Source organism: Conger conger, chromosome 5, assembly GCF_963514075.1.
Source record: "Conger conger chromosome 5, fConCon1.1, whole genome shotgun sequence".
Classification (NCBI taxonomy): Eukaryota; Metazoa; Chordata; class Actinopteri; order Anguilliformes; family Congridae; genus Conger; species Conger conger.
Window position 1 is genome coordinate 15,676,301 of NC_083764.1, and position 27,309 is coordinate 15,703,609.

At 41.0% G+C, this 27,309-nt stretch overlaps 2 protein-coding genes across 2 annotated transcripts in view; both read left to right on the forward strand.

Moving 5' to 3' along the window:
- nt5dc1 (5'-nucleotidase domain containing 1) overlaps positions 1 to 9,349 on the forward strand; it is a 63,030-nt gene extending 53,681 nt beyond the window's left edge. The window contains exons 10-12 of the mRNA XM_061243119.1: positions 1,968 to 2,141; positions 6,670 to 6,838; positions 7,699 to 9,349. Coding sequence (XP_061099103.1) covers positions 1,968 to 2,141; positions 6,670 to 6,838; positions 7,699 to 7,811 — 456 coding nt within the window. The 3' untranslated portion in view covers positions 7,812 to 9,349. The remainder of the gene's footprint in view (positions 1 to 1,967; positions 2,142 to 6,669; positions 6,839 to 7,698) is intronic.
- Positions 9,350 to 9,914: 565 nt separating this feature from the next.
- On the forward strand, positions 9,915 to 27,032 carry dse (dermatan sulfate epimerase). Its single transcript, XM_061243450.1, has 6 exons — positions 9,915 to 10,060; positions 12,186 to 12,662; positions 16,270 to 16,523; positions 21,237 to 21,476; positions 23,937 to 24,144; positions 24,442 to 27,032. Exons 2-6 carry the CDS (start codon positions 12,235 to 12,237, stop codon positions 26,186 to 26,188), a joined length of 2,877 nt encoding a protein of 958 aa, XP_061099434.1. The 5' UTR covers positions 9,915 to 10,060; positions 12,186 to 12,234; the 3' UTR covers positions 26,189 to 27,032.
- The last annotated feature ends 277 nt before the right edge of the window (positions 27,033 to 27,309 follow it).

A 27,309-nucleotide genomic window follows, 5' to 3' on the forward strand; every position in this document is an offset into this window, starting at 1 on the left:
CAGGGGAGGCCTGATTCTGGATCAGCACAGATTTGGTATCTGTATCAGTAGTCTATTCTAAGGCACTTATGGGCGCGGTACTAGCTTGTTATTAGGAAAAAAAAAAAAAGTTTTATTCAGGCATGGAAACACCAAGTGCCAATATGATGAGGAGCAATTTGGAGTGTTCATGGTTATATTTCATATTGTTTCTGACGGTTTGTTGAATATGTAAAATGTTGGTTTTTGTTTTTCGAATGTCATTGGCTAATGCCATGAGAGTAATACAGGTTGCAGTGACCTTAAGGATGGAAGGTTTGAAAACATCAGTGGTTAACATCACTTTAGCGTTTGCCTTTTGAAGCTGATTGATAGTCAAACAAGCTGATAGTCAAGAATTAAACAAGCTGTAATTAGCCTGACAAATAACTTGTTCAATGTAACTTTATCAGAGCAAACTTCTATTAAAAGATTGTGTCAGATCTGACTGGGTTTAATTTGTGTCGTTCGACACGATTGTCAAAGTCATCCAGAGACCTCTCATTCCTGGGAAAACCAATCCTGCTGCAAGTGATGGAATTCCCAGCATCGTAAATATTTTTCCTCCCAGCGATCCCTGGGGCTGCGGGGAGCAAAAAAGGGATCGCACTGCGTGGAGCCCAGCCGTGTCGGATTCGGTGGGGGAAAGCCAGGAAACCTGACGCCGAGTCTGCTTTGCGGCACGGAACTTCACTGCAAAAATACAAATAATAAGTCAGTCTTAACAAGTAACTTAGTCTCATTTTTGAGACTTAAAGTCTTAAAATGTTTTTTTATGACTTTTTTTGCTGAGACCAAAAAGTGCCAATGAGGTGAGAAAGTTTGACTCATTTCAAGGTTTGCCAATGGGGTGAGAAACGTTCACTTGTCTAGCAAACAGTAACTTAAAGCAAGATAATATTTTCTACTTGAGAGAAAAAAAAAAAGAGGATTATTACAAGCGCTTGTTAAGAGAGCCATGTTTTTGCAGTGTTTCTCTGCAGAGCTTGGCTCTTAATTTATGTGTCCCAAAAGCACACATGCATGCACACACGCACACACATGCTCACACACACACGTGTGGACGACAGGACCAAAGTGGTGGAATTCCCTAATGTTCCCTCAGCCCTACTGTGATTCATGAACCTCCCCAGTCCCCCCCCTCTCTCTGATTGACTGCTCTCTACCACAGCCGTCCCCCCGTCCCCCCACCCGTGCTGCATTCCAGAAAGGAACGTTGTGTGAAGAGTTTTCTTTAAAGTTTAAACGTACCGCTCATTATCTGGTGCGAGCAGGCCACTTTAATAGCCCTTGCTGTTTGATTAAATTCACCTTAAGGTCACCTCTTGAGAACAATTGCTCACTGTGATCACTTAAGCCATTAAGAGCCATTTTGTGGCCTCGGGCATGAAAAATAGGTACTTTCACTGATGAACATAACTTTTCCATTGACTTCTTTTATTCCATATCTTGTGTATAGTAGTGCTTTCTGTGTATAACTTAAATGCCATCCTATGTGACTTTGCTGAAGCAAGTATTCCAATGCAGTTATTGCCAGGAATAAATCCACTGGAGTTTCCATGTTGAATAGTTTCTAAAAATGAGGAAAGCAGAGTGCCAGTCGGTCACTCTTACTTTCCCCTTAAGGTCTGGCTGAACTCTTTATTTATTTTAGGCACACAGTACCGAAGAGGCTCATGGAGATTATAAGATCATTTTTGTGAATTGGGGTATCAAATGAGGTATTGAAATTCAGATTAAAGGTAATGGGCTGTGAAGTCAGCATACGAAAGTAATTCACTCCCCTTAACGGTGAATTAAATGAGCTTTTATCGCAGTTTACTACCGAGTGCAGTACTTGGCAGTAGATTAGAACATTCTCAAAACAAAACAAAACTGAAATGTCATAAACAATCCTATCTGAAATGTCGTTCCATCTAGCCCGCTGCAATGCCTCTTCTTTCCTGCAGGTGGTGTACTTCGGAGACAGCATGCGCTCTGACATGTTCCCAGCCAGCCGATTCGGAAAGTGGGAGACGGTGATGATCGTGGAGGAGCTGGAGGGAGAGGGGGTGCCGGGGGGCAGCCAGGCGAAGAGTCGTGACGTGCGAGCAGAGCCCGTTGAAAAGAGGGGAAAGTTTGAAGTACGTACACCCCCCCCCCCACACACACCTGTTTCACATCAGAAGTGTGTACGCCTGCATGCCCCCGCTTTGAAGTCGGTAATACCTGCTGCTATGTACAGAATCCCAGTAGCCCCGTGCTTGTGTTCTCACGTGTGCGTTTGTGTGCGCGTGTGTATGCGAATGACTGCTTTCAGGTATCGTAATTGCAGGTAAACGCTGGGACATTGTGAGTGCATGTCCTCTGATGACTTCCCAGCTGAACAGGTACAGCTAAGTAATTCCTGTAATGGCAGTCATGTTCTAACAGGTTTAATGTAAGCGGCATATTAGTGTCTGAGAGGGAGTGAGAGAGGGAGAAAGGGAGCGAGAGGGGGAAAGGGAGAGGGAGGTGGAGAGAGATAAAGGAAAGGAAACAATAAAATGAAGTGAAATGTCGGATGTGCCATGTGTAAAGGCCTCTTCCCTCTCAGAGCAGAGCAGGCCTTGGGCCTCACACAAAAGCCAGTGTGTTGCGCGGGTCACTTCCTGCTGAGGCATCAGAGTGCAGGATGTTTTGTTCCAGGGAGAGAAGGACAGATCAGAACGTGTGCCGAGCGGGGGAGCGGTCAGGCTTTTCTGCGGGATCACTCAGCAACTGGGCTCATATCGAGGCAGGCCTTTCCCATTGCTATTGTATGGATTAAAACAGGCTCCTGCTTGTTTCACTCTCTCTTTCTTCTTGTCCCCTCACGCCTTCATTCATTCGTTAGCTGTCGCTCGCCCGCTCTGCTTGTCTGCCTGACTCATGTTCGCCAGGGTAAAAATGTACCGTCATGCCGTGAAATAATGGGAAGGACCGTGCTTTCTACAGAGGGTATTGTACGGTGGTTTACAGAAGCGTGCCCCTTGCCAGATTTATACCCGAGCGGACTGCTTTTTCACGGTGCTGACGCAGTGTCAGCGTGGTTTGATAAAGAGAGCATTGTGCATTACAGTCATTCTGCTGCCTCTGCACAATTCGGCCACCTCAGTGGCATGCTCCCAAAATTACTGAGCTGAGATGGCATTTTGGAAACCTTACTGTAGGTAGTCCATATGCACTGTACTTGTGTTCGGCGTTTTTGGAATATTGGGGGGAAATTGAAATTGCTCAGGGAGACCTCCTGCGTGCCATTCACATATATCCATGTCACTATTCACGTTCTGCGCCATTGTATTATTGGTATTGGTATTATTGAACACACTCACACAATTGCATTCATTTTATAACCTGTCATTCCTTTTTGACTCTAATACAGTACACTTCTTGTGGTTTTAAGGTCCTAAGATACCCATAAACCCCTTCACACATAGTAATTTGCCCTTCACTTGCATTCTATCTGAAATATTTATTGGTCTTCCAGACCTTGCCGTGACTTCAACTGTTCCATTTATCTTCCATTTTCTAAAAATGTTTTTGACAGTGTAAATAGGTAGTTTGAAACATTGAGAGAGTTTTTGTAGCCTTCTCCTTCTTGGTGGAAATGAACCATCTTCATCTTCATCCTTGGACAACTGTTTAGAGGAACTCATAGTTGTTAACACTAGACAGAACAGCCACTGCAGTTGGATACTTTATAAGGCATGGAGTCACTTCAGAATAAAAAAAGTTCAGCCGTGGAATTACACTCACCTGAGGCATTGAAGCCATAACGAGTAAATCATTTTGGTCTGGGCCTCAGTAATCATCTTTTTAAAAAGTAACAAAGAATAATCCGAAAGGGTTGGCGAACGTTTGTACGGGGCCCATTTCCTTTAAAAAAATATGTATATACAAATAAAGGTCTCATGTTTAAATCATTTAGAGTTCTGGTTTATTTTCGATCATATACAGATTAATTGTAACACATTTAAACCAGGGGTGCCCAAACCTTTGCACATGCATAGTTAGTGTATCATTCTCTCTGTTAAGTGCTGATATTCAATGGCTTTGCTGTGCAGTTTACAATGATGAATGTATGCAAGCAGCGCTCTGAATGTATTTTGGCTTTACAGCACTGAAGTGTTCCTTATTAGCCCTCTTTTTATTTTGACCTGATTTGACCAGTCATGGAAATTTCCATATGCTTATGCAATGCTGTTGAACGTTAGGCAAAAAAAAGTTGAAATGTTTGGTTTTAACTTTGAGAAGCTGTGCCAAGCAGGAAGTTCTAGAGGAGAGTTAGTCACAGAGGAAGCAAGTTATTGATTTCATCTTAGCTCTTTTTTTGATGGGTCTGACAAAAAGGATCTAAAAAGTGGAACTTTTATAGAACTTGAAAAAGTTAAGTTGTGCCCAGTTGTTGTCCTTTTCATGTTTTATTAATGACACATTTTGATGTAAACACCTTCCTTTGTGCAAAAACTATTTTTGAATGTGGTCTGAAGGGAAAATACTGTTGCATATTAAAGCTGGAAATCAAAGATAACTATCACAGTTTGTTTTCTGAGAGTCTGGGAATATGTGGAAGGGAAAAACTTCAAAGATGGAAAGAAAGATGAAGCTACCATTTCACATAATGATGAGCTCTGTCTTTTAACAGGAATCTCATATGATGTGTTTCTCTCTAAAATAAAATTCAGTGCAATGCAGCCTTTTCTGGAATTATCTGAAAATTTACAATGTCTTGTCTAAATATTTACACACAGAATAAATCATTGAGAAAGTGAGAAGAAATGAGATATATAATATCTGCTTCTGTTTGACATTTTTTGGATGTATTTCTTGTTTTTTGGATGTATTTTGGGCTGTTTTGCTTATGAGTTCTGGTGTATATTATACAGGATCACAAAGCATTCCTAATAATATGCAAATGGACATGGAACACTCAACATGTGATGAACATGAAAAATTATTTGGAAAGTAGTCTGAGTTATATACAGATTATATACAGTGCAGTCTGTAAGTATTTGGACTGTGACAGATTGTGTGTTGTTATTGCTGTGTACTCCAGTAAACAAACAGTTTAAATAAAACTCTCACTATTTGCTTAATGTGCAGACTTTCACCTTTAATTTAAGGGTTTTTGGGTGAATTCATATTTTTTACGAATTGTCCCCCCATTTTTGGGGACCAAAAGTAATTGGACAATTGGCTGTTAAGTTCACTCATTAGTTCATGCATAATTAGTTCATGCTTGTTTCACTCTCTCTTTCTTCTTGTCCCCTCACGCCTTCATTCATTCGTTAGCTGTCGCTCGCCCGCTCTGCTTGTCTGCCTGACTCATGTTCGCCAGGGTGAAAATGTACCGTCATGCCGTGAAATAATGGGAAGGACCGTGCTTTCTACAGAGGGTATTGTACGGTGGTTTACAAAGCGTGCCCCTTGCCAGATTTATACCCGAGCGGACTGCTTTTTCACAGTGCTGACGCAGTGTCAGCGTGGTTTGATAAAGAGAGCATTGTGCATTACAGTCATTCTGCTGCCTCTGCACAATTCGGCCACCTCAGTGGCATGCTCCCAAAATTACTGAGCTGAGATGGCATTTTGGAAACCTTACTGTAGGTAGTCCATATGCAGTGTACTTGTGTTCGACATTTTTGGAATATTGGGGGGAAATTGAAAGTGCTCAGGGAGACCTCCTGCGTGCCATTCACATATATCCATGTCACTATTCACGTTCTGCGCCATTGTATTATTGGTATTGGTATTGGTATTATTGAACACACTCACACAATTGCATTCATTTTATAACCTGTCATTCCTTTTTGACTCTAATACAGTACACTTCTTGTGGTTTTAAGGTCCTAAGATACCCATAAACCCCTTCACACATAGTAATTTGCCCTTCACTTGCATTCTATCTGAAATATTTATTGGTCTTCCAGACCTTGCCGTGACTTGAACTGTTCCATTTATCTTCCATTTTCTAAAAATGTTTTTGACAGTGTAAATAGGTAGTTTGAAACATATATATAATATCTGCTTCTGTTTGACATTTTTTGGATGTATTTCTTGTTTTTTGGATGTATTTTGGGCTGTTTTGCTTATGAGTTCTGGTGTATATTATACAGGATCACAAAGCATTCCTAATAATATGCAAATGGACATGGAACACTCAACATGTGATGAACATGAAAAATTATTTGGAAAGTAGTCTGAGTAAAGCCAGATTATATACAGTGCAGTCTGTAAGTTTTTGGACTGTGACAGATTGTGTGTTGTTATTGCTGTGTACTCCAGTAAACAAACAGTTTAAATAAAACTATCACTATTTGCTTAATGTGCAGACTTTCACCTTTAATTTAAGGGTTTTTGGGTGAATTCATATTTTTTACGAATTGTCTCCCCATTTTAGGGGACTCATTAGTTCATGCATAAAATGGCTTCCTAGTGTTTTATTTAAACTGTTTGCTGGAGTACAGAGCGAAAACAGCGAATAAAAATGTGTCACCGTCCAAAATAGTTACGGACTGCATGTGCTGTGTTTAGCATCTCCACCGACTGCTATTGTTCTCGCAGAGCCCACAGGTTCACGTGTAAGGCTGCATTAAAGCTTTTGCTGTGACCTTTGAGTCACCCGGTCTGTCTAATGTGCCCTGGCTACAGGACCAGGGAATGAAAGCACCCTCCGCTGCCTCGGAGCAGTGGGGCTCCTACTTCACGGACGTGTGCAGGAGCGGGGGAGGGGTGGAGGACGCCCCAAAGCTCACCTGGTGCAGCCACAGCATCCACACCTTCAGCACTATGGCCATCCCCAGTGTGGAGAGCATCGCAGGTGAGGGCAGAGACGGGCAGAGAGGTGGCCGTGACCCCGAGTCCAGGCTCTCCACCCGCGCCTACGGTCACATGCTCGTCCGTGCCATTGGTACATCTGTTCAGATAATAACCCGGCTCAGGGGGTGATGACCGCTCAAGCACAAATGCTGGCATTTCAAAAGTAACCCGATACACATGTGACAGTCAAAATTGGGGATTTTCCACTTGTTACAAAAGTATTTTTGAAAGTGGAGATTGTAGAGTATAATGTTTCTTTAAATCGATCGGGCTTGTAGGCTTTTAAATGGACGGCCACAACTGTGAGGTTACACATGCTTTTCTAATGTTGGGATCCATGTGTCATCAGCTTGCTCAGCACTGTTGTTCCTCTTACTGGGAATCTACAACTACTTAATAGGAAGTCCAATGACTGGCATTGTTTTTTTAGCAAGCATTTTACTGGAAGCATTTGCATCTACAATTCCCAGAATACTTTCTTTCTGTGGTATTTTATCATGCAGCTTGCACTGCAGTTCATGATTTCTTCATATATTACCTCTCAAAAAAGTATAAAATACATATTTTGTAAACTAAACCTTAATCGGCTGGTTTCACAGACACAGATTAGTCCTGGGCTAAGTCGAGTTTTGCATATACCATTCAAAATATATTAAGAATTTCATCTCAGGTTTCATCTTAATTTTGACATATTATGCAGCTGGGATTTTTTTAAACTGACATCAGTGTGCTGGTTATTTAAACCCAGTACACTCGGTTCACAAGCCACTACTTCACATTGCCATTAAATGTTGTCCTCTTTGTTTTTCTCCTCTGATTTTATTTTGTTTTAATTGTTGCCATATTGTTTCCTGACCCTAGACCTCCCACTGGACTATAAATTCCCCCGATTCTCTCCGGACAAACCCTGCACCACCGGCTACTACCCGAGACCCCCAGACTCCCTACTGAAGAGGTGTGAGGGCCTTCCATGAGGGTTAGGGCATGCCCTCAATGACCTACAGGAGGTGGTGACCAAGGCCCCATCTTGCCTGTTGTCTTTCACATAAATCCCTCCATTTCTAGAGCACAGGAAATCATGCACACCTTAATATAAACCATCTGAATGTATTACACAGTGCGGTGTCACTCTTTACCATTCGATTATTTTTGCTGGATGAGTTACTATACGTGTGAAAATGTGACCTCCTCGTGTGTGTTTGCAGATGTTAAACAGAGCATTGTTGTTTCTTTCCAAGGGAAAAGCAGGACAGCATTTGAGTTATGTATGTTATTAGAATGACTTGAGTATTATAAGGTGAAGAAATATCAAAGCTTCATGTTTTGCTTGATATTGTACCTCAAAATTTGAATTTGCATGTATGTCCCAACTAAATACTGTAAATGAAAAAAAAAAAAAATCCAAAGTTATATTTAAATTGCATGCTTACCTTTCTTTTGTATGTTATTTGGTTTCATTTTAAATTGAATTGAAATACGGTTACTTGAAAATGTTCAATACCACATAATTGCATTGCCTATTTTCTCTGTTTTCTCATTCCACAAAATAGTTGCCTTTTAGGAGCATATTTTGCCTAGCTGGAGTGGATTGTATCATAATAACTGTAATTTTAGTCATCCATGTCCCTGTTGCTTTCCATGTTGCAGAGAATTCAATCAAATATAAGTTTTTGTTGTTTTATTACATTATAATCCAATGTAATTATCTTTTGCTTTTAACTTGCAAGTTTCTTAGCCCATGTTGTTCATTTTCTTGCACTAAATACTTCATTAACATCAGCAACCAATCAAACTAAACATGTGGCCAAAATGCCACTCTTACTTAACTTTTTACTCAAAAGTTATGATCAGAGTGGTGAGATGCTTAAATATAAAGTCCGATGGAAATGTTCAGTGGAAACTTATTTTAGGGAAAGTATTATTAAGGGCATTGTTTTTAAAGAAACTGCACTGTTTTTATATGTGTCGATTTATGGTCAGCTCTCTGGAAAACTTAAGGATGATTTCTCATTGTGTGCAAAACAAAAGTAGTTAATAGCTTCACCCCTGCTTAATGTATGTCATGTTTTGGTGCAGTACATGTAACTTGTAGTGCTGTCGACTGACTGTGTACAAATGTGGACGACTTGTTGCTCCATATGCGGTATTCAATGTGAGAACACGCTTTAACTGACCTCTGAATGGATACATTGTCATTGTTGGTTCACGTGTAGGCTTAGCTGCTATGTATTCTGAATTACCCTGTTTAATCTGTGTAAAGTATAAAACAATATGTTAGTAATGGCTGGTAATATGCAACAGCGTGTGTCATCCATGATGTTTCTTTTTGGTTGTGTTTGTGTATGGGAGTGTTTCATTCAAAGTAAAGTAAGGTTTTTCCTGTTTTTTTATTTTTAACACCCAATTTGCCTTATGTTTCATTCTTTGTTGTACATGTCCTAGAAAGTGCAGGGAAATTGTTAAAGTTCACCATCTGTGAAATAAAAAGACTACAAATTTGTTACACACAGTCCACCCTGATGTTTCTTCATTCTTTACTTGTATATTTGTACCTTACACTATATATGTCATACGCATACACTTCATTTCACAATATTGTTTGAATAAATGGCATACAATAACTACATAATGATGACCTTTGGTGAAATGGCTTAATTAACCATGCCGATAAATATCTTGTACTGAAGTTTAGACATGTATGTAATGTGGTGTATATGTATGAAACTTGATATAATCTTGAGAATATTGCACACTAATGCTCTTAAATACAAGATTAGTAGTCTAATTGTGTATGTCTTTGAGCTAAAAAGCTGTTTCCAAACAAAATCACACATAAATACGTGCAATTATAACGGATGTTGTTTTGGTCATTTGTCTTCGTTAACTGTATTATTTATGGGAGCGTCGTTTTCAGGCTAGAAACGCTATGGACAAACGACCCGCAGCAGAAAGGGTCATATTTTTTAAATGCATCATTCAAGGGGGAAAGGGGGTTCTTCCAGACTTCTTCGCTCAGAGTAACTGCTCCTCCTTAAAACGTAGGACCTGATGACGTTGCCTTCAGACCGCAGACTGCCTGCTCTCCAAGCACAGCTAGTGGTGTGCCCCTTGTTCGAAAGTTACCATGTATCGAACTACAGAACGGTAATGGCAAAGGGAAGGACAGATCGCGCGTACAAGGAATGACGTTTGGACACAGACCTGGATTGCAACATTAGAAACGGTAATATAACGAGTTTTACGCCTTTAGCTAACCAGCACACTTATCAAAACTTTCATCTGAAGCTTCTGAAGACACCTGGAATTAAAGCTAGCCATATAAGCTCAGTCTATTCGCTTCGGAAGGGTCGTTAAATGTGCGCAACGTTACTTTTTTCGTGTAACGTCGTGGCAACGTTACTTTTTTCTAAATTTAATGGGTGGATACCTGTAGAAATGAAATCGCATCTCAATTAAGGGTATGTGTGGATATTTTTAGAGAGCTTGTTGCCCCGCTATTTTCTCTCTTTTTTTGGAACGAGGGAGCATTCTTTTAGACATGAAGCACTAACTTTAGCGGGTAAAGAAAACTGACTAATTTAAATCCAAAATAATAATAGCCTACCACAAGTGTACCAATCTTCCCCTTTTATTCTTATCTGTTGTAAATGTTTAGCTATGTGGATATGTGTTATTAAGGCTTCCCCATGACTTACACTGGTAAGAGTTAATAGGTGGGTGTTGGGTGCAACCACCCGACAATTTGGTCGGCGTGTTTGACTGCTTTTGATTGATTAGGATGTCGTCCGCATCGGCAGCGTGGAGATTGACATGGGATTAGAGGATGAGATCTGTTAAACGTTTGCCTTAAACAGTATTACTGGAGTAAATACAGTTTGTGTAGGCCTATGAGGTGATCAAAATAGGAGTAGCTACCTCCTATTTTTAAAGAAGCTGCCGTGTGTTTTGTTGGTTGTCACTGTGTAAATCTGAAAACAAGTAAATTGAGGTTTGTTTTATATATCCTGCTTTCAAGTGGATACATGCCTTTGAAATACAAAGGCGTTTTCAATGGAAACAAAAGTGTCATTAACCAATATGTGCAGATATAGTGTTCTTGAAAAGGCAAATTAGGCCTATTAATATTATTACTTGCCCACTATTAAAAAGTGTTTATAACAAATAAAAAATAGTATCGCACTGTTGCTTTAAGTGTAAAAATCCTACAAAAAAGTATTTCCTCCATGTTAATCTTATCCATGTGCAAGCCTCATCATTTCATAAATAGAGGTCAAACTGAGTGGAAAAAAGGCTTCAGCACTCATCTGTTTCCTTTTAAATTTTAAATTAATCTGTATTTCATGTCTTAAAAAAACACACCAACTCTCAGGTTTCACATTTTAGGGCCTGCACAGGCTTACATTTCCTGAGGCAGAGATATTTGATTATGTGACCCCCGTTAGCAGGAATGCGACAGTTCAAGAGGTTAGGTGTCAGATCCCTATCTGTGTCCAGACAGCAATGAAGTAACTCCACCGAGAGACGGAATCTACTAAAGAGCCGTTACACTCCAGTCAAAATTAATTTTTCTGCAATTTTCATTGCTGGGAATAAGTTACTTGAAAGGACTGATCTTATATTTCAATAAAATATTTCTTTTTTTAAATTTCACAATTAACAAATGGTTTCCCATTGAGAAAAAGACCAGCGAGGAGTGCAGTGGACCTTGAAAGGCTGCAGACTGTATGGAGAGAAGAGGCTGAAATACCTTGCCATTAGTTACATAGAACCATCACCCCATGAACCTCCAAATGCCTTTTACAACACAAGGCGAACACTCCCAATTTCAACCTTGGTTATGCAAGTGAAGGGAACTCCCTTGGCTGTGTAGGGGCAGTTGGTTTGGGCAGATTCCCCAGAGACATTACTGATGAAGGGATGGGGGATGGTTAGGGGGCAGTTTCAGTCAAGGCTGGCTTCCGTTTAATGAAACATGGAGCTGCAATAGCAATAAGGAAAACTGTAACATGTTTTATGCACAATTTCATATTTAAAAAAAACTGGTACATTGGGACAAATGGGACATTTCCTCTTTGGTACTATAGTGGGTTCCCCATTTTGTGGTCAGACCTGGTGAATACAGTCACCAGGCTTTCCCTTTTGGTGCCCTCTGATTGTACAGCAACTCTACAGCTCTTTTTCTTTTCAAGTTTTACAACCGCTGGGAACATTACGGGCAGCCGAAATGATCAAGAATACAGCTGAATCCAATTATTTCAGGCATGCATAGCCTTTGTATGAACGAGAAAAAAAAAAAAACATGGCTGACTTCCCTTCTCCCCCCCGTTCCCTTTCCCCCCGCTTTCCAGCTCAGTCCAGAAACCCGGAAAATGCCGCGCTGCCGCCTCTGATGCCAGGATGACGACCCACACCCGCGGGGCCCCCACGGTGTTCTTCATAAGCCTGCTGTGGCCCCTGGCGGCTCTGGCCACCCCGGCCCCGGGGGAGGTGGACCCCAGCGGCGGCATCGCGTTCCTGGGGGGGAACTACGACGGGCACCCCATGCTGTACTTCGGCAGGGCCGAGGAGGAGGAGCTGCAGAGGTCGGCTGCGGGCAGCCGCAGCGTGTTGGCGAGCCGCATCCGCGAGGCGGGCGAGGCCATGCTAGCGCAGCCCGACGACTACCTCCCGCCATGGAGCCCGGCCGAGTTCAGCGCCCGCTGGAACGAGGTGTACGGAAACAACCTGGGAGCCCTGTCCATATTCTGCCTGCTCTACCCCCACAGGGCCGGGGCCCTGGACATGGCCCGAGACTACATGGAGAGAATGGCAGCTCAGCCTAGTTGGTATATTTTCTTGTCTTTGTTCCTCTATTTTTTTCACACGATCGGTTGCTATTTCCGTGTTTTCGGTATCCTTGTTCGGCACTAATTCGATTCTTCTGTGTTGTAACAGAGCGCACTGTTATTACAAAACACAGAATTAAATCAAAATTATTTCCAATAATTTATTTTTTCTCATTTCTATTGCTTGATGTAAAATGGATGTGCCATCTTTGCTCTGAATTTTTTTCAGCAAGTCTTTATTGCAGAGAACAGTCTGATGTTTTATTAGATTAATACTTTTTCTTAGTCATCAACTCCAGATTTTGTGTTTATTTCATTATGACAAAATTGTTGTTTGAATGGGGGTTTAGCTCTTTGGTGTTTGTCTGAAAATGGTCAAAGTTGTATCATACAATAGTTGTATCAGCATAGAATTGTTCACTAATAGTTGTACCACCATAGAGTTTTTCACTAATAGTTGTATCGCCATATAATTATCACCATAGAGTTATTCACTAATCCTTTAAAGTGTCTTGACCGCCCTGTATTTCCATTGCTCTGTGAGTCCCTCCCCTGCTGAGTTTATTCACATTTTGTGGCGGTGAGCACTGGATGAGTAGCATTGTGGGCCGTCCAAGAAATGTGTCTAGCAGCTGTTTGAATTCACTCCTGAACATGCCACTGTTCAAAGGAAATGAAAAGTTCAGATATGGACTGAATGTCCTAGAACAGTGTGATAGAAAAACAGACAGAATATCTCATCTCAGTAGTCTCTTGGTAAGAGTTTTAAATGGGTTTTACTACTGTGCCCAACAAAATACCATGAATTAAGTTGCCAGTATTTCACCTTGGTCTGCTGACCCTCCCCAGTCTAGCCTCTAACTCACTCGGCTCCATTAATTCTGAAGTGATTAGTGGGCAGTAGCACTGACAGCGGTAGCCAAGGGACATCCTTATAATGCCTATGGGGTCTGCAGGGCTGAAGAACAGCAGAAGCCCACAGTGTTGATGATGAAGGTGTCAGCTTCAGATGCATTAGCAATACAGAGTAATCCTTAATGAATTTGCAATTAGCCGATCTTAGCTTCACTTCCTGAATGGATTGCTGATTTTTAAAATGTATTCCTGAGCAAGAGCTTTCTGTAAATGACTAGATCTTTAAAAAAATTATATCTGTGTATCATTGTTGCTATGGATAAAGGCCCCAGCAAGGCCTAAAAAAGATATCTTCCCTACACTCTATTCATTTTTCCAAAAAAGATAATATAGTACATAAGACACATATATAGGTTTGGTACTCAGTCATACTTATGTGGCTTTCTATATACCATATATTGAATAGTCTGGATAGTTCTGTATATTAGCGTGGGTTGCCATGCGAGTGATTAGCCATTGGATTCTCAAGCACTTTTATTCATAGCTCAGCCAATCCCAGCTAAATAAGTATTTGTCTGTTACCTGTTCACTAATTTGGGTTTGTTGTGTCTGACTGCAGGAGAATGAGAATTTGCCTTTAACCATACGCCTACAAATTCAAATTAAATACGGATTCTCGACATCTGGAGTGAGGTTTTTACCTTTTACGGCCAAGTCTCGCCTGAAAAGGTTTTACTTCTGCTTTCAACTGTGTTAGCTTCCCCTTTTCACATTGCATGTGCTAGTTTTACATTCTTATTATAAATCAGTTTCATCGGCAGTTAATAGAAGAAAAACATTTGCATCGTTGAATAAACAAAACTAACCTGCGGCAATTGCCCCATGACATTTTATGTGCCACTGTTGAATAATTAGTTGCCACCAGCCCCTACATTTTCACATTTTAACAACACACAATGTGAGCACTCAGCTCACCAACACTTATTATGGTTTCAGGATCTCCAAGTGAACCTTGTGAGTGGCTCCAAAAGTCAGTCAGCTGTGATATCCATGACCTTCAATTATGTACCCGCCAACTTGCGGAGTAGAACCATGTTCCCACTGTGTGGTACGGGCTTGTGGCTGACAGGGCCCCCCTGTTCATTTACAAGCTCTTGTCCATGAACAAGCTGAAATAAGTGGCTTTTGTATTCTTTGGAATAACAGAACAAAAATAAGCAGTAACATTACATTGCTTTTTCCCCCCTCTTTCTGTTTGTTTATTTTTCCGGCCCTTGCGCTAAACTATAGTTTCCCTATAGTCCCTTGCATAAACTCTCTGATATCCCTCAGCACCTAATCTTAGAAAACATCTAATTCTGCTTGAAAGGCAAGCTTGTTTCTATGAGCAACCTGCTTTTAAATGAAACTTTAGCGAATACATTCAGCCTAAGTTTTAAATTATCCTTCATAAAAACAATATAAAACAACACTACAATACTGTAACTATTGTATTTAGTTAACCTGTTAAGAACAGCACAGCTTGGTTCATGGATAAAAATATTAATTATACAATTATGTACTTTATAAATATATTTGTTTACACTAATGTACTAATTCCATATGGTATTAGTAACTAATGGATGGATGGAATTTCAGATGGAGTTTGTGTATTAAAACAAAAACAAATTAAAGTGCGAGAGTTCATGTTCTAATTCATGTATGCCATATATTATGATGGATGTTATTTATCTTGCATTTTGGATACAAAAGATATATTGCAGTATATGATTCTCTATTAAATTAAATATGTAGAAGCAAATGAAAGGCTGCAGCTGTGAAAGCGGGCAATGTGTCCAGTTTGTGAGAGCATGTAGGAGCATGTGATGGCCTTGAGGCCAGGAAGTCATGTTTGGGTGAGGGAGGGGGATGCTTCCAGAAATGATCTCCTCTCAGATATAGAAAATGCTGTTGGTCTCCTCTCAGATATAGAAAATGCTGTTGGTCTCCTCTCCGATATAGAAAATGCAGCAGGCCTGCTCTCAGATATAGAAACTGCAGCTGGCCTGCTCTCAGATACAGAAACTGCAGCTGGTCTGCTTTCAGATATAGAAACTGCAGTTGCTGTACAAAATGTTATGGATAACAATCAGAGTGGGTGCATACTTCCCCAGCTGCTGTCTCCCACTTGATAGCATTAGTTATTTCTTCAAAATTCTGACCTACTTAACAAGCGTAGCATTCCATGGATTTTAATAAGCATTGTGCGCTGGTATTTTCGATAATTAACTGATTTGAGGTGTTTTGTTCAGATCCCAAAGGAATTTAAGTCCCAAACGGAAGCACCAAATTCTCTGGGATTCTTGGTGAAATGTTTCAGGATAGACTACATTTTGCTCCATGAGGCATTTTACAAACAGGAATAATTTGATTTTGTTTGTAAAGACAGTAGTATATGTTATTTTGGGTAGCCTTTACGCTCTGATTACAAATTCACAATTTGGATGATATAAGTAAAAATTAAACCTGCTCCTGTATAGGTCTTCTAGAATATTAAGCATTGATGTAGTTTCGGGAAACATGAAATCCTCATTATCATGGCTACGCCAGGGCTTGAACCAGCAACGTTCTAGTACTGGGTCCTAGTCATGTACCTTAGACTACAGGCTGTCCCTGAATTAATATAATATAATAATATATTCTTTGCAGTTTGTATTTTTACTCCCTTGCGGTGCTGCAGAATGTTGAGTTGTGCTCTGGTTTTGTGCGGCAGGCTGGTAAAAGACGCTCCCTGGGACGAGGTTCCCCTGGCGCACTCTCTGGTGGGCTTCGCCACGGCTTACGACTTCCTGTACGAGTACCTGAGCAAGTCCCAGCAGGAGCGCTTCCTGCAGGTGATCGGCAACGCCACCCGCTACATGTACGAGAAGTCCTACAGCCGCGGCTGGGGCTTCCAGTACCTGCACAACCACCAGCCCACCAACTGCGTGGCCCTGCTCACTGGCAGCCTTATCCTCATGAACCAGGGTGAGTGTCAGAGTCTGCCCTGTGCAACCAAGCATTTTACATGTAAAATGAGAAATAATGTTTTTCTTTTTTTTTTACATTATACAAGTGCCTTGGACTAAATCATTGTTGAAGTGAATGTATTTTATTTTTATGTACGCTTCACAGAACAACCGGTTTCCACGTAGTAGAATATATTGTTCTTGTATAACCAGACACTCATACAGGGGATAGAAATTAATAGCTGTGTCTTAAGATGATTTTGGTATACCTGTACATACTATACTGTACTGTACTATGATTTCATGCTTTTCAAACAGTTTTATTAGTTATTGATTTGTGATCAATCATGTTTGGTAAATGAGGACTGCTGAGGAGATTTAGACTATAGAATGCCAAGCCTGGTCAAAATAGATTCGAAAATACAGAAAAAATACATACATTTTATAAGAATAATTTTTAAAAAGGTCAACAGAAAATGTGTTCCTGGGTAGAGGCTTGGCCAGAGCCTGCCCTTGAGGAATGAAACATTCCTGACTGGAATTTCAGTTCAGTCGGCCCGAAGCCATTCTGCATTGCTGCACATAATCCCACCTAATGGTTTCTCCAGTGCAGTAAACCTTCAGCTGATCCCAGAGCATTCCTCATAGACTTCCGCCTGGCCTATACAATAATATGCTCCTGCTCTTGTTTACCCTAGGTATATATTATAGCATTGGCAAAAAAATTAAATAATAATAATAATTTCCTTTATGCTATTGCTTATTTTGACCCTGCCAGATAAGCTGTGTCACATCTGGCCTGTTATGATTTGGTACTGGATCTTTTTCTTCTTTTCTTTCCGTCATTATTTCAAGAGTGTGTTTTGACAGGCTTAGACATATTTCGATAAATCTGGCATGCTTATTGTACTATTATTGCGGGTTACTGTATGTTCGCTTTTATTTACATTTTGTTTTCTACTGTCCTGTGTTCAGTCATTGAGGATCAGATCGTGTCAATTACTTTTATCCAACTTTCTGAGTGCAAGCTGTTGGCCATGGTTTAAGGTCTTAGTTCTTTGACTTTAAAACTTTGATTCTGTGGTTGTTAGATAGAACAATAAGGTCAGCAAAAAAACAAAAAATAATGTAATTAGCTTATATATATGTTTTTGGAAATGGCGGGTAATATGTTGCCGGTAGAGAGATGAATGTCCGTTGAACTTCTCTGAAATGTGTTGCTTGCTGAGAAGCAGTGAATGCTTATTTACTGGCACACATTTCTAACACAAAGCAAAATGGTCAGTGTAAAATAAATTGTGACAGGCTCATGGAGATCGCCTTGGTTACTGCGGCTTTTTATAAGTGTGTGGAAGACTGTTACGAGCAAATGATGTGCTGACTCAGGAGAAATGCAGCTTTACTCTATTGTTTCGCCCAAGTTGTCTTAGAGCCATGGAACCGCCAAGTGTACTTTATAGCTGAAAAATTCTCCCTTAAAAGTTCAACAGTCAACTTTTGTACAAAGGTTTGAATCTTTTTTTTTTTGTATTTGCCAAAGCTGACAGTGTAATTGGATTCGGTTGGTAGATTCAGTCCAGTGCGCAAACAGGCATTGCAAATAAATATTTACCTTAAATTCAGTTTAAGTTAACTAGTTGGCCTGTGTAAATGACCAATAATACAGTATAAGAGCTGTTCACAAAACTGCCTATGAATAAGACCTAGGTGAAATACGTACTTGCTTTGGATTCAAATAATTTTCTACACTTTACTGAGCTTATGTATTGAGCTGAACGTACTGCTGAAGAGTAATATATATACAGTATATAAAAAAGACATGTTGAAAAAACTGATGTAAAAGCATGCGTTCCTGTTTAGCTTAATTTAGAAAGTGCTGGTGTAATTAGGAAGTCTATGGAGACATGTCTTGGGCAACAACAAAAAAACACTAAACTGCCTTCAATGTGCACAATAGTATGATAGCATCAATGTGCACAAACATTTTACCAGCTGCAAATATATACGTAATGCATTTTACTAGATGTATGTTTATGTATTTACATATACTGCTGTATGTGCATTTGGAAAAATATTTCATCATCCAAATGTACCTACTGTTACTTTAAACACAAGTGCTATTTTTAGAAAGCTCAATGAATAAGTGGAGCTTTTCCAGAGTATACCTGCTGGTAATGAAGTGCACATGTTAGCACCCTGTCTTTCATTGCATGCTCAATATGCTGACAGAATTAGCAATGTTTGCTGTTGTTGAGACTCATAACAGTGGATCAAGTAGCCAGAATCTGTTTTATTTTAAGGAGTAAACTGTATGACCATTTCATATTTATTTATTCAAAATGTTAGACTATCATGTGTGTTGCTAAGATCATTTGTGTGTAAGCATCTTGGCTTTTGTAGGTTTTTTACGAAGAACAAAACATTGCAATGTCTAAGAGATACAGTAAGGGATGGTGCTTTCCGTACATGATCACTCTATATTTATGCCTCAGCGCATTCTCAAACATTTATTCTGGTAATCCAAGGGCTGGTGTCAAAACGATGATATAATATAAACTTGTTGGCCTATATTATGGCCATATTATGAGTGCATATGGGGTGTCTTTCAAAGTGCAATAAATTTCATTTTGAAATAGAAGATAAGTAATTGAACCAAAGTCCCTCAAAAGCCCTCATTTAATAAGTTAAGTCAAAGGTTTTAGTGCTGTCTGAGCCAGTGCTTGTACATCTTACCCACGCTGCTATGTGAGAACGGCTGTCCAGAGACAAAGGCAGCAGTGCCTGGATCAGAAGACTCGGTCGTGGGCCTCACAAGCTCAGGGGATGAATGCATTCCCACTATAGGTGTCTGCATGTTGGTGCATGAAAGATCCTGATTATCCGACCATCAGTGTAGTTAAGGATAGGGCTGGTCGCTCGTTAAACTGGGCTTTCAGCAATCAACTTCCCATTTGTGCGGGTGACCACCCAAGTACACTTGCTTTCTTTCATAAATATATACTCCTTTAATTTTGGGACTTTCATTGCTATTAGGAAAAAAGAATGTATAAGTTCAACTGACCAGAAAATTCAAGCCTACTGTATTCAACTGCAGACCGTACGCTACAAAAGCACAACTAATAATATAACTAAGTAAAACTAAGTGTACTGAGACAACTGTCCCAGTAAATTATAGATATTTGCCAAGATATTTTGGTACTTGCAGTTGCAGATGAAATACAGGATGAGAAAGATAGGTCACAATAATTTAGATACATTTCATTGTAGGCTATCACACTGAGATATTAACCCAGTGTCTCCACTTTCACCTTACCTCAATCTTAACTGTGGTAACTGTGGTATTACTGTAAACAAGTGGGCATCAGAAATAGAGCTCAAATATAGTAAGTATGGCAAACTGCATGCTCATATTAGAGGATTAGGAAACACCGTCTGGTCCATGGAAAACATCGAAACAACCTGATGTTCAGAATCAGGCAACAGGAGGAACAGATTGTATAAAAGTGTGAGGCAGCCTGGATGGACAGATATCAAAACACCGATAGAGAACAATAGGTGATTAACCATCCAGCTAAGGATACATCTTCATGAAAAAATCTAAAAGCAGATTTGTTTTGTCAAAAAGCCTCCCATCTGTAAAAGTCAAATGAAATCTCAGTGTAACATCTTTGAATCATATATAGAATCTTTATGTATGTATGCATTTGCATATTTCTTGGTGGTTTAACAGAGAAGCATTTTCTACCTGAAGAGCCAAGACCTTGTATGGACTTCAAGTGTGGGATCTGACTATGGCAATAAGATGTTTACGTACACACAGTCCTTTTTGCTTAATGTTAAACATAACACCATGTGTGCCTGTGCGGGATGTGGAGGGAAGTGGGTTGGTGGGGTGGGAGGTCTGTCCTGGGAGGGCGCCAACGAATCACGTATGAATGTGGGCATCTTTTAACTGGTCAGAGATTTGATTGGCTAATATGATCTATGGGCAGTTGTACATTCATTCAACTCACAACAACAATATACATGTGAAGGTATTCAAATAACCTAGCTCTGCAAATAAAATATAAATCACAATTATTACCTACCGGCTACCTGCTGTAACTTTAAGGGATATATTAAAACCATCCAGTTAGAATCCTGCTGAGTCCTATTCAAATCATGAGCATGTGTGATGGCTCAATTTTGTAGAATCTGACTTCAATTAAAGTAGTTAGACTTCAGGAGAGCCAGCTTTTGTCGTAGAGGGAATACGTGGCAGTTGCAGATTCTAGTTGGGGCACAACTGTTTCAAATAAAATGTTTGCTTGTGAGAGTGGATAATATATCTAAAATACTGATTCTGTTGAAACTTAAATGGATGAGTATGCTGTAATAACGTGTGATAATGGATAGAAATGTATTTATGAAAGAAACAAAAAAGGTCTGGGTTTTTTGAGCCATACTGCTACATTCATATATGTAAGAACACTTATCTCTATAAAAGAGCACAGTTATGAAAGAGCAGAGTTACTGGCAGGTGCTTGGAATTTAAATTAGTTCGATTTTACTGTTTACATACATACAGCAACGGGATTACATTAGTTACTGTATATTATGTAAAAAATAAATGCTTGTAAATGACTATTATTGAGGACAAGTATTCTCAAAAAAAAACTTAAGATTTTATTGTGGTCTTCATAAGTCCTTACCCTGTATGAAATATAAAATGGTGGTTTCTCCTGTACTGAAGGTTACCTGCAGGAAGCCTACCTATGGACCAAGCAGGTCCTGGCCATCATGGAGAAGTCCCTGGTTCTTCTACAGGATGTGACAGACGGGTCACTGTATGAGGGTGTGGCCTATGGGACTTACACCACCCGTTCCCTCTTCCAATACATGTTCCTGGTCCAGCGCCACTTCGCAATTGGACACTTTGATCACCCCTGGCTCTTGAAGCACTTTGCCTTCTTATACAGGACAATCCTGCCAGGTAAGTTTTTCCCTGAAAGTACTGCTCCCTGAAGCTACATTAGAAACACTGCACTATTCTAGCCGTAATTACGCATTCATTTTCATGCCAGAATTGCCTCGTGGTAAATCATACATGTGATTGACGTAGCTTGGGCAGATAAAAGTCTGTACATGCTCAGAGAAGATCAGAACTTTGTCCTGGACCGTAGCCGAGTATTGAAAAAGACCTTAGAAGTTCTCAAGCAGTTGTCATTGTCTGAATGACTAAGACAGCTGTTGATTTGCATGTACGAACATGTATAGACCAGCATAAGATGTTCTTGTCTGTTGATCATCTGTGCTACATTTAGAGGAAGTGTGGATTTACTGCCTTCAGTTTCACTATCATATTTAAAATCATTCATGTGATTTGTCTTGGACCCATTTTCTGTGTGCATTTCACCAGCAGATCCCATTTCTAGGTGGGTCACAATCTCTAAGTATGAATAAGTAAGATTTAAAGTTACAGACTTGCATATCTAGATACAATGTCTATCTAATCATTTTGTGTTTTATGTGAAAGTAGCACAGTTTAATTTTATCTACTGAAACAACGGATGTCTACAGCTCCAAATATTGTAGATGAGTGTGCATAACAGCTATTTATAGAGTAGGCTACATATAGTATAAGTGCTGAACCACCTGTTATGCACCAGATTCCCTCACACTTGCTCTTGTTGCACTGTACATGTGTAGAATAGGCATGAACAAGCTTTCATAACTCCCATGGATGGAAGTGACTACTCTTCGTCGCATGTATGCAGCCATTACTTTGCTGGAACTCTTTCAAAGCTGGTGGGGTGACTCACCTCTTGCCTCCCCTCAGACTATTCTCTGAAGGTCAGGCAGAGGGTAGTGACAGGGAGGCTGACATTTCAAGCGCGTAAATTTCGCAGCCTCTTGCCAACAGTTGCTATATTGTGACCAAGCGGGAGAGAGGGTGCCCGTTGGGTCCAGTTACCTCGGCAGGAAAAAGTAGTGGTCCTGCTGCCACAATGCTAGCTTTCTCTTCCTCTCTCCGTCGTGTGGGCCACATTATCCTGAAAAGGCCTCTGCAGTAGACCAGCTGCATGGGATCACAGTCTGTGTGTCTCTGTCTGTATCTGTGTGGGGCGTAAGTATGTGTGAGAATGTGTGTGGGAGGAGTTAGTCCCGGCACTAGCCCCCTTCTTAGATATTCTGTGTCAGACTGACTAAAAAAAATATTGCCTATGTTCTCACACTTGCCCACCTATATTTAACACAGGGCAGTTGTTTTCTAAAGACTGATCCAGCTTCACAAGATGCCAGGAGTGCAAAAGGTCTGTGTTCGATGCCATGTCCTTAAGGACTAAAGGCACATGTAAGGTCAAAGTACGCCTGGGCTGTCTGATTTTGGTTATTGCCATTGTTGTTCTTGGCTCACGAGTGATTTATTGTGGTGAAATATTTACTACCGGTTGCTAGACTTTAAGATCCAGTTCACGCCAAACTGCTGTTCTTTTCCTCAGATTCCCATTGTCAGTAAAATGAATGACCATTTGCTACACCTATCCTTGAGAAATGAAGACTGTAATACAAACTGTGGGTCTCTTTTGTGTGGCTTTTCACTTGAAAGGATGGGTGTAAGAGTGATCACATCATTTATAGGAATAGTGAATAAAGTGGAAAGAGCTGATCGTAAGTGAATAAAGGAGAAGGAATTTCCTGGCTGTTGGTGAAGTGGTGTTTTTCTTTTTAAAAAGAGAAGGGACATCTTAGTGCAGTGTTTGTTCCTTATGTTCCTTATGTACCTTATGTATGTTCAACCCATTATCTAATCCACTTATTCCTGGTCAGGGTCGCAGGGGGACTAGAGCCAATCCCAACATGCATTGGGCAAGAGGCAGGAATACAGCCTGGACAGGTTGCCAAGCCCTTGCAGGGCGCACACACTATTCATTCACACACTCAATTCAGACTCTCCAGTTAGCCTAACCCGCATGCCTTTGGACTGTGGGAGGAAACCAGAGTACCCAGAGGAAACCCACACAGACAGGGGAAGAAGATGCAAACTCCACACAAAAAGGACCCAGCTGGGACCTAACCTATTTTTCCATCGTATTCAGGGACGGTTAATGGGGGGATTTGCATTATGTGTAGTGTTGTTGACCCTGCTGACTACACCACACAGTCTCCTCTTTTGTAAAGTACTTTTTAGAATACAATTAGAATGTTGCAAAAATATTCTGTACTGGTTTCTCTTATTTAAAGTTAGATAATTTTTTTTAACCATTTTAGGTAAGAGAGAGTGTTTAGACTGTCTATTTAAGTGACCGTTACAGTTTTCCTTCTGTGTCTTATGTTTCTGTTACAAAATAAAATGTCAAATACTGCCTCTCTTGGTGGTACACAAGAAAATCAGCTTTTAATACACTCAGAGATGATCTCTTGTATGATACCTACTGCTGTCCTCCGCCAGGGTTCCAGAGAAGTGTGGCTATAGCAGACTCCAACTATAACTGGTTCTACGGCCCAGAGAGCCAGCTGGTGTTCCTGGACCGCTACGTCATGCGCAATGGCAGCGGAAACTGGCTGGCAGACCTGATCCGACAGAACCGGGTGGTGGAGGGACCCGGCCAGTCTGGGAAGGGTCAGAGGTGGTGCACCCTGCACACAGAGTTCCTCTGGTAAGCATCCCGTCCAGAGCTTCTTTTAGTGCCCAAAGAAAGATACATCATACTTAAATGAACTTTAATGCTATTTCAGATATTTTAAGAATGCATTGCCCTATCCTGAATTAGCCATTGTGTTTACTTAATACCATAGTATATCATATTACATCATTAGCAGGCTCCTATTGCCTAAATTGGCGACACTTTCAAATGCATTTATCTTTACTGTGAAATTAATTAAACATAGTACTTGTCTGTGAGCAATGGAACTCATCTCTGATGTAATATTGTTTGTTTATGTGCATCATGCAGGTATAATCCAAACCTGACCTCAACCCCTCCACCAGATTTTGGTACATCCCGACTACATTATTTTGAGGACTGGGGAGTGGTCACTTATGGAAGTGCCTTACCAGCGGATGTCAATCAGACATTTCTGTCCTTCAAGTCAGGAAAACTAGGAGGACGTGCAATATATGACATTGCACACAGAAACAAGTACAAAGACTGGATTAAAGGGTGGCGTAATTTCAATGCTGGACATGAGCACCCTGATCAAAACTCTTTCACCTTTGTGCCTAACGGAGTGCCTTTCATCACGGAAGCGCTGTACGGACCAAAGTATACCTTCCTTAACAACGTGGTCATGTTTGCTCCGGCTGTCTCAGACAGCTGCTTCGCACCATGGGAGGGTCAGGTGACTGAGGCCTGCAACTCCAAGTGGCTGAAGTACAAGCACGGTCAGGCCGCAGATGCCCAGGGCAGCGTGCTGGCAGCTATGGAGAGGCAGGGGATGGTGTTCATTCGTGGGGAGGGGAAAGGTGCCTACAGCCCTGACCTAAAGATAAAGAGCTTCCAGAGGAATCTCATCCTGCTCCATCCTCAGCTGTTGGTCCTGGTGGACCAGATCCATCTGGAACAGGACAGCCCAGTGAAGGCCACGAGCACCTTCTTCCACAACACCGACCTACCTTTCGAGGGAACCCAGAAAGATGGCGTGCATGGCGCATTTGTCAGGCATGGGGACGATTCGTACAAAATGTTCTGGATGGACGAAACGGGTTACAGTGCGAAAGGGCTTCTTGGGTACAGAAGCTACCCTCGCGGGTATCCCTACAATGGATCAAACTATGTAAATGTGACTTTGCCCCTTAAACACTTAATGACCAGAGTGGCGTATATCTTTTTTGGCCCAGGGGTAGATGTGCAGAGCTTCAGCATGCGTGGGGATGCCCAGAGAGTGGACATATACTTGGCCACTAGTGAACACACCTTCACTGTCTATCTGCTCACCGGGGAAGTCACCAGCAAGCCCATCTTTGCTATGGTGCTTGCCAACCGCAAAAAGGTGGTCTTCGAGAAGTCAGCAGGGCTGACGGAAAGCCCGTTGGAAGAGGTGGATGAGTATGTCAATCTGGTGGAGGACAACCTCCAGCATGCCAAGCCCATCTTCCAGCAGCTGGAGAGGCAGATTCTGGCACGGGTCCTGAACACTGACCGCTTCCGCAAGACTGCCGAACGTCTCCTGCAGTTCTCGGACAAAAAGAAGACAGAGGACGCTATCGAGAAGATGTTCTCCCTCTCCAAGAAGCAGGGAAAAAGCAAGGGCTCCAGGAAAGGAGCACTGCTTGACAAATTCTCAGACACCCTGCCAGACATCTTTGCCCAGATTGAGGTGAGTGAGAAGAAGGAGAGGCAGAGGGTCATGAAGCGTGTATATGAGGACAATCCAGAGGAAGGGGACGGGGACTCCAGAGCCTTTATGGACTACGGAGACCCCCGCAAAGGCAAGAAGGGCGCCTTCGTAAAAGGTCGGAAATACAAAGAGGTTCACATGGTGGCCACTGCCGGGAGTGATGACGTGTCCAGCTCCGCTTCTTACATACGGCTGTTCCTCATTTTAAACATCGCCACCTTCTTCGTCCTGCTGGCCTTGCTGTTGACGCGCTTTCAGAAAGCCCAAAGTCTGCACACACAGCGATGTTTCTACTGCATCCTGCTCATTGACAGCTTTATCCTGCTCTGCTTGTACTCCTCCTGTTCACGGGCACAGTGTTGACATAACAGAACATTGGTTTACAAATCTTCTGAACTGTTTGCTCTTTGCATTGGGTGAAAAATGTACGACACCTCAGTCTGAGCCAATCCAACTTGGGTGACCAGGAAAAGTTAATTCCAAATTGGAATTGATAGAATACCAGGATTAGCCAGACCACTGACGGGATCCTAAGCTTCTGTGGAGCTTTATAATTGTGGTCAGTGAATCAGTGATATTCTTTCCTGGTCCTGTTGGGCCACAGGGTCTGCTAGTTTTTGTTGTTACTCAGCACTTAATTGATCAGATCGAAAACAGTCGATTTCACAACTCACCTCACCTGGTTTCCTTGGTCTGAATAGGTTGCAGATATTAAGTCAAAAACAAAACCAGCAGACCCTGACAGAACCAGAAACAAAGATCACTAGCCTATAATGAACATTGTTGTGTGGTTTTATTTCCTGCCTCTAACTTAAAGGCCAGCCACTAAAATGCAGAGATGTCCTACACCAGGGGCCCCAAAGCTTGATCCTGCAGGAGAGCTATAGGATGTGCTGGTTTTTCTTGATAATCAGAACTTAACTAATCAATTAAAGCAATTAATTACAGTTAATTCACCTCGTCATGTATCTTGGGTCTAAATTAAGTGCTGATTTTTCAGTAAATACAGCAGCCAGCATATTCTCTCGCACTCCAGGACATGTGTTGGTGAGCCCCTGCTCTAAACTATGCACATAGTTAATGACACGTTTTTTTTTACGTTGCCTGGAAAACAATGAAAATGTACATATGTTAAAATGAGATATATTTTTCAGGTGTTGTTTTATACTTTAACTCTTTGTAATTAAAAAATACAAGCAGAAATTAATGACATGGTGTTCATTGTGTGTTTGCTTTTGTTTTAAGATTGTCGGTTGAAAGTTCATGCAGTCGGTTGCTGATCAATGCAAGGGAGAACTAGCTATTGCTAGCTGAATTAGGGATCTATAAGCCTCATTGCACACACATTTATTATAAACCACCACCACAGTCATTTTGGATCGCTTTCACTAATCAGTATGGCAACTGCTAGAACAAGAAAAATTTTTTGGTTTTTTTAACATATTTTTAACACTTTCACATGTGTGTTTACCAATTAAATCATT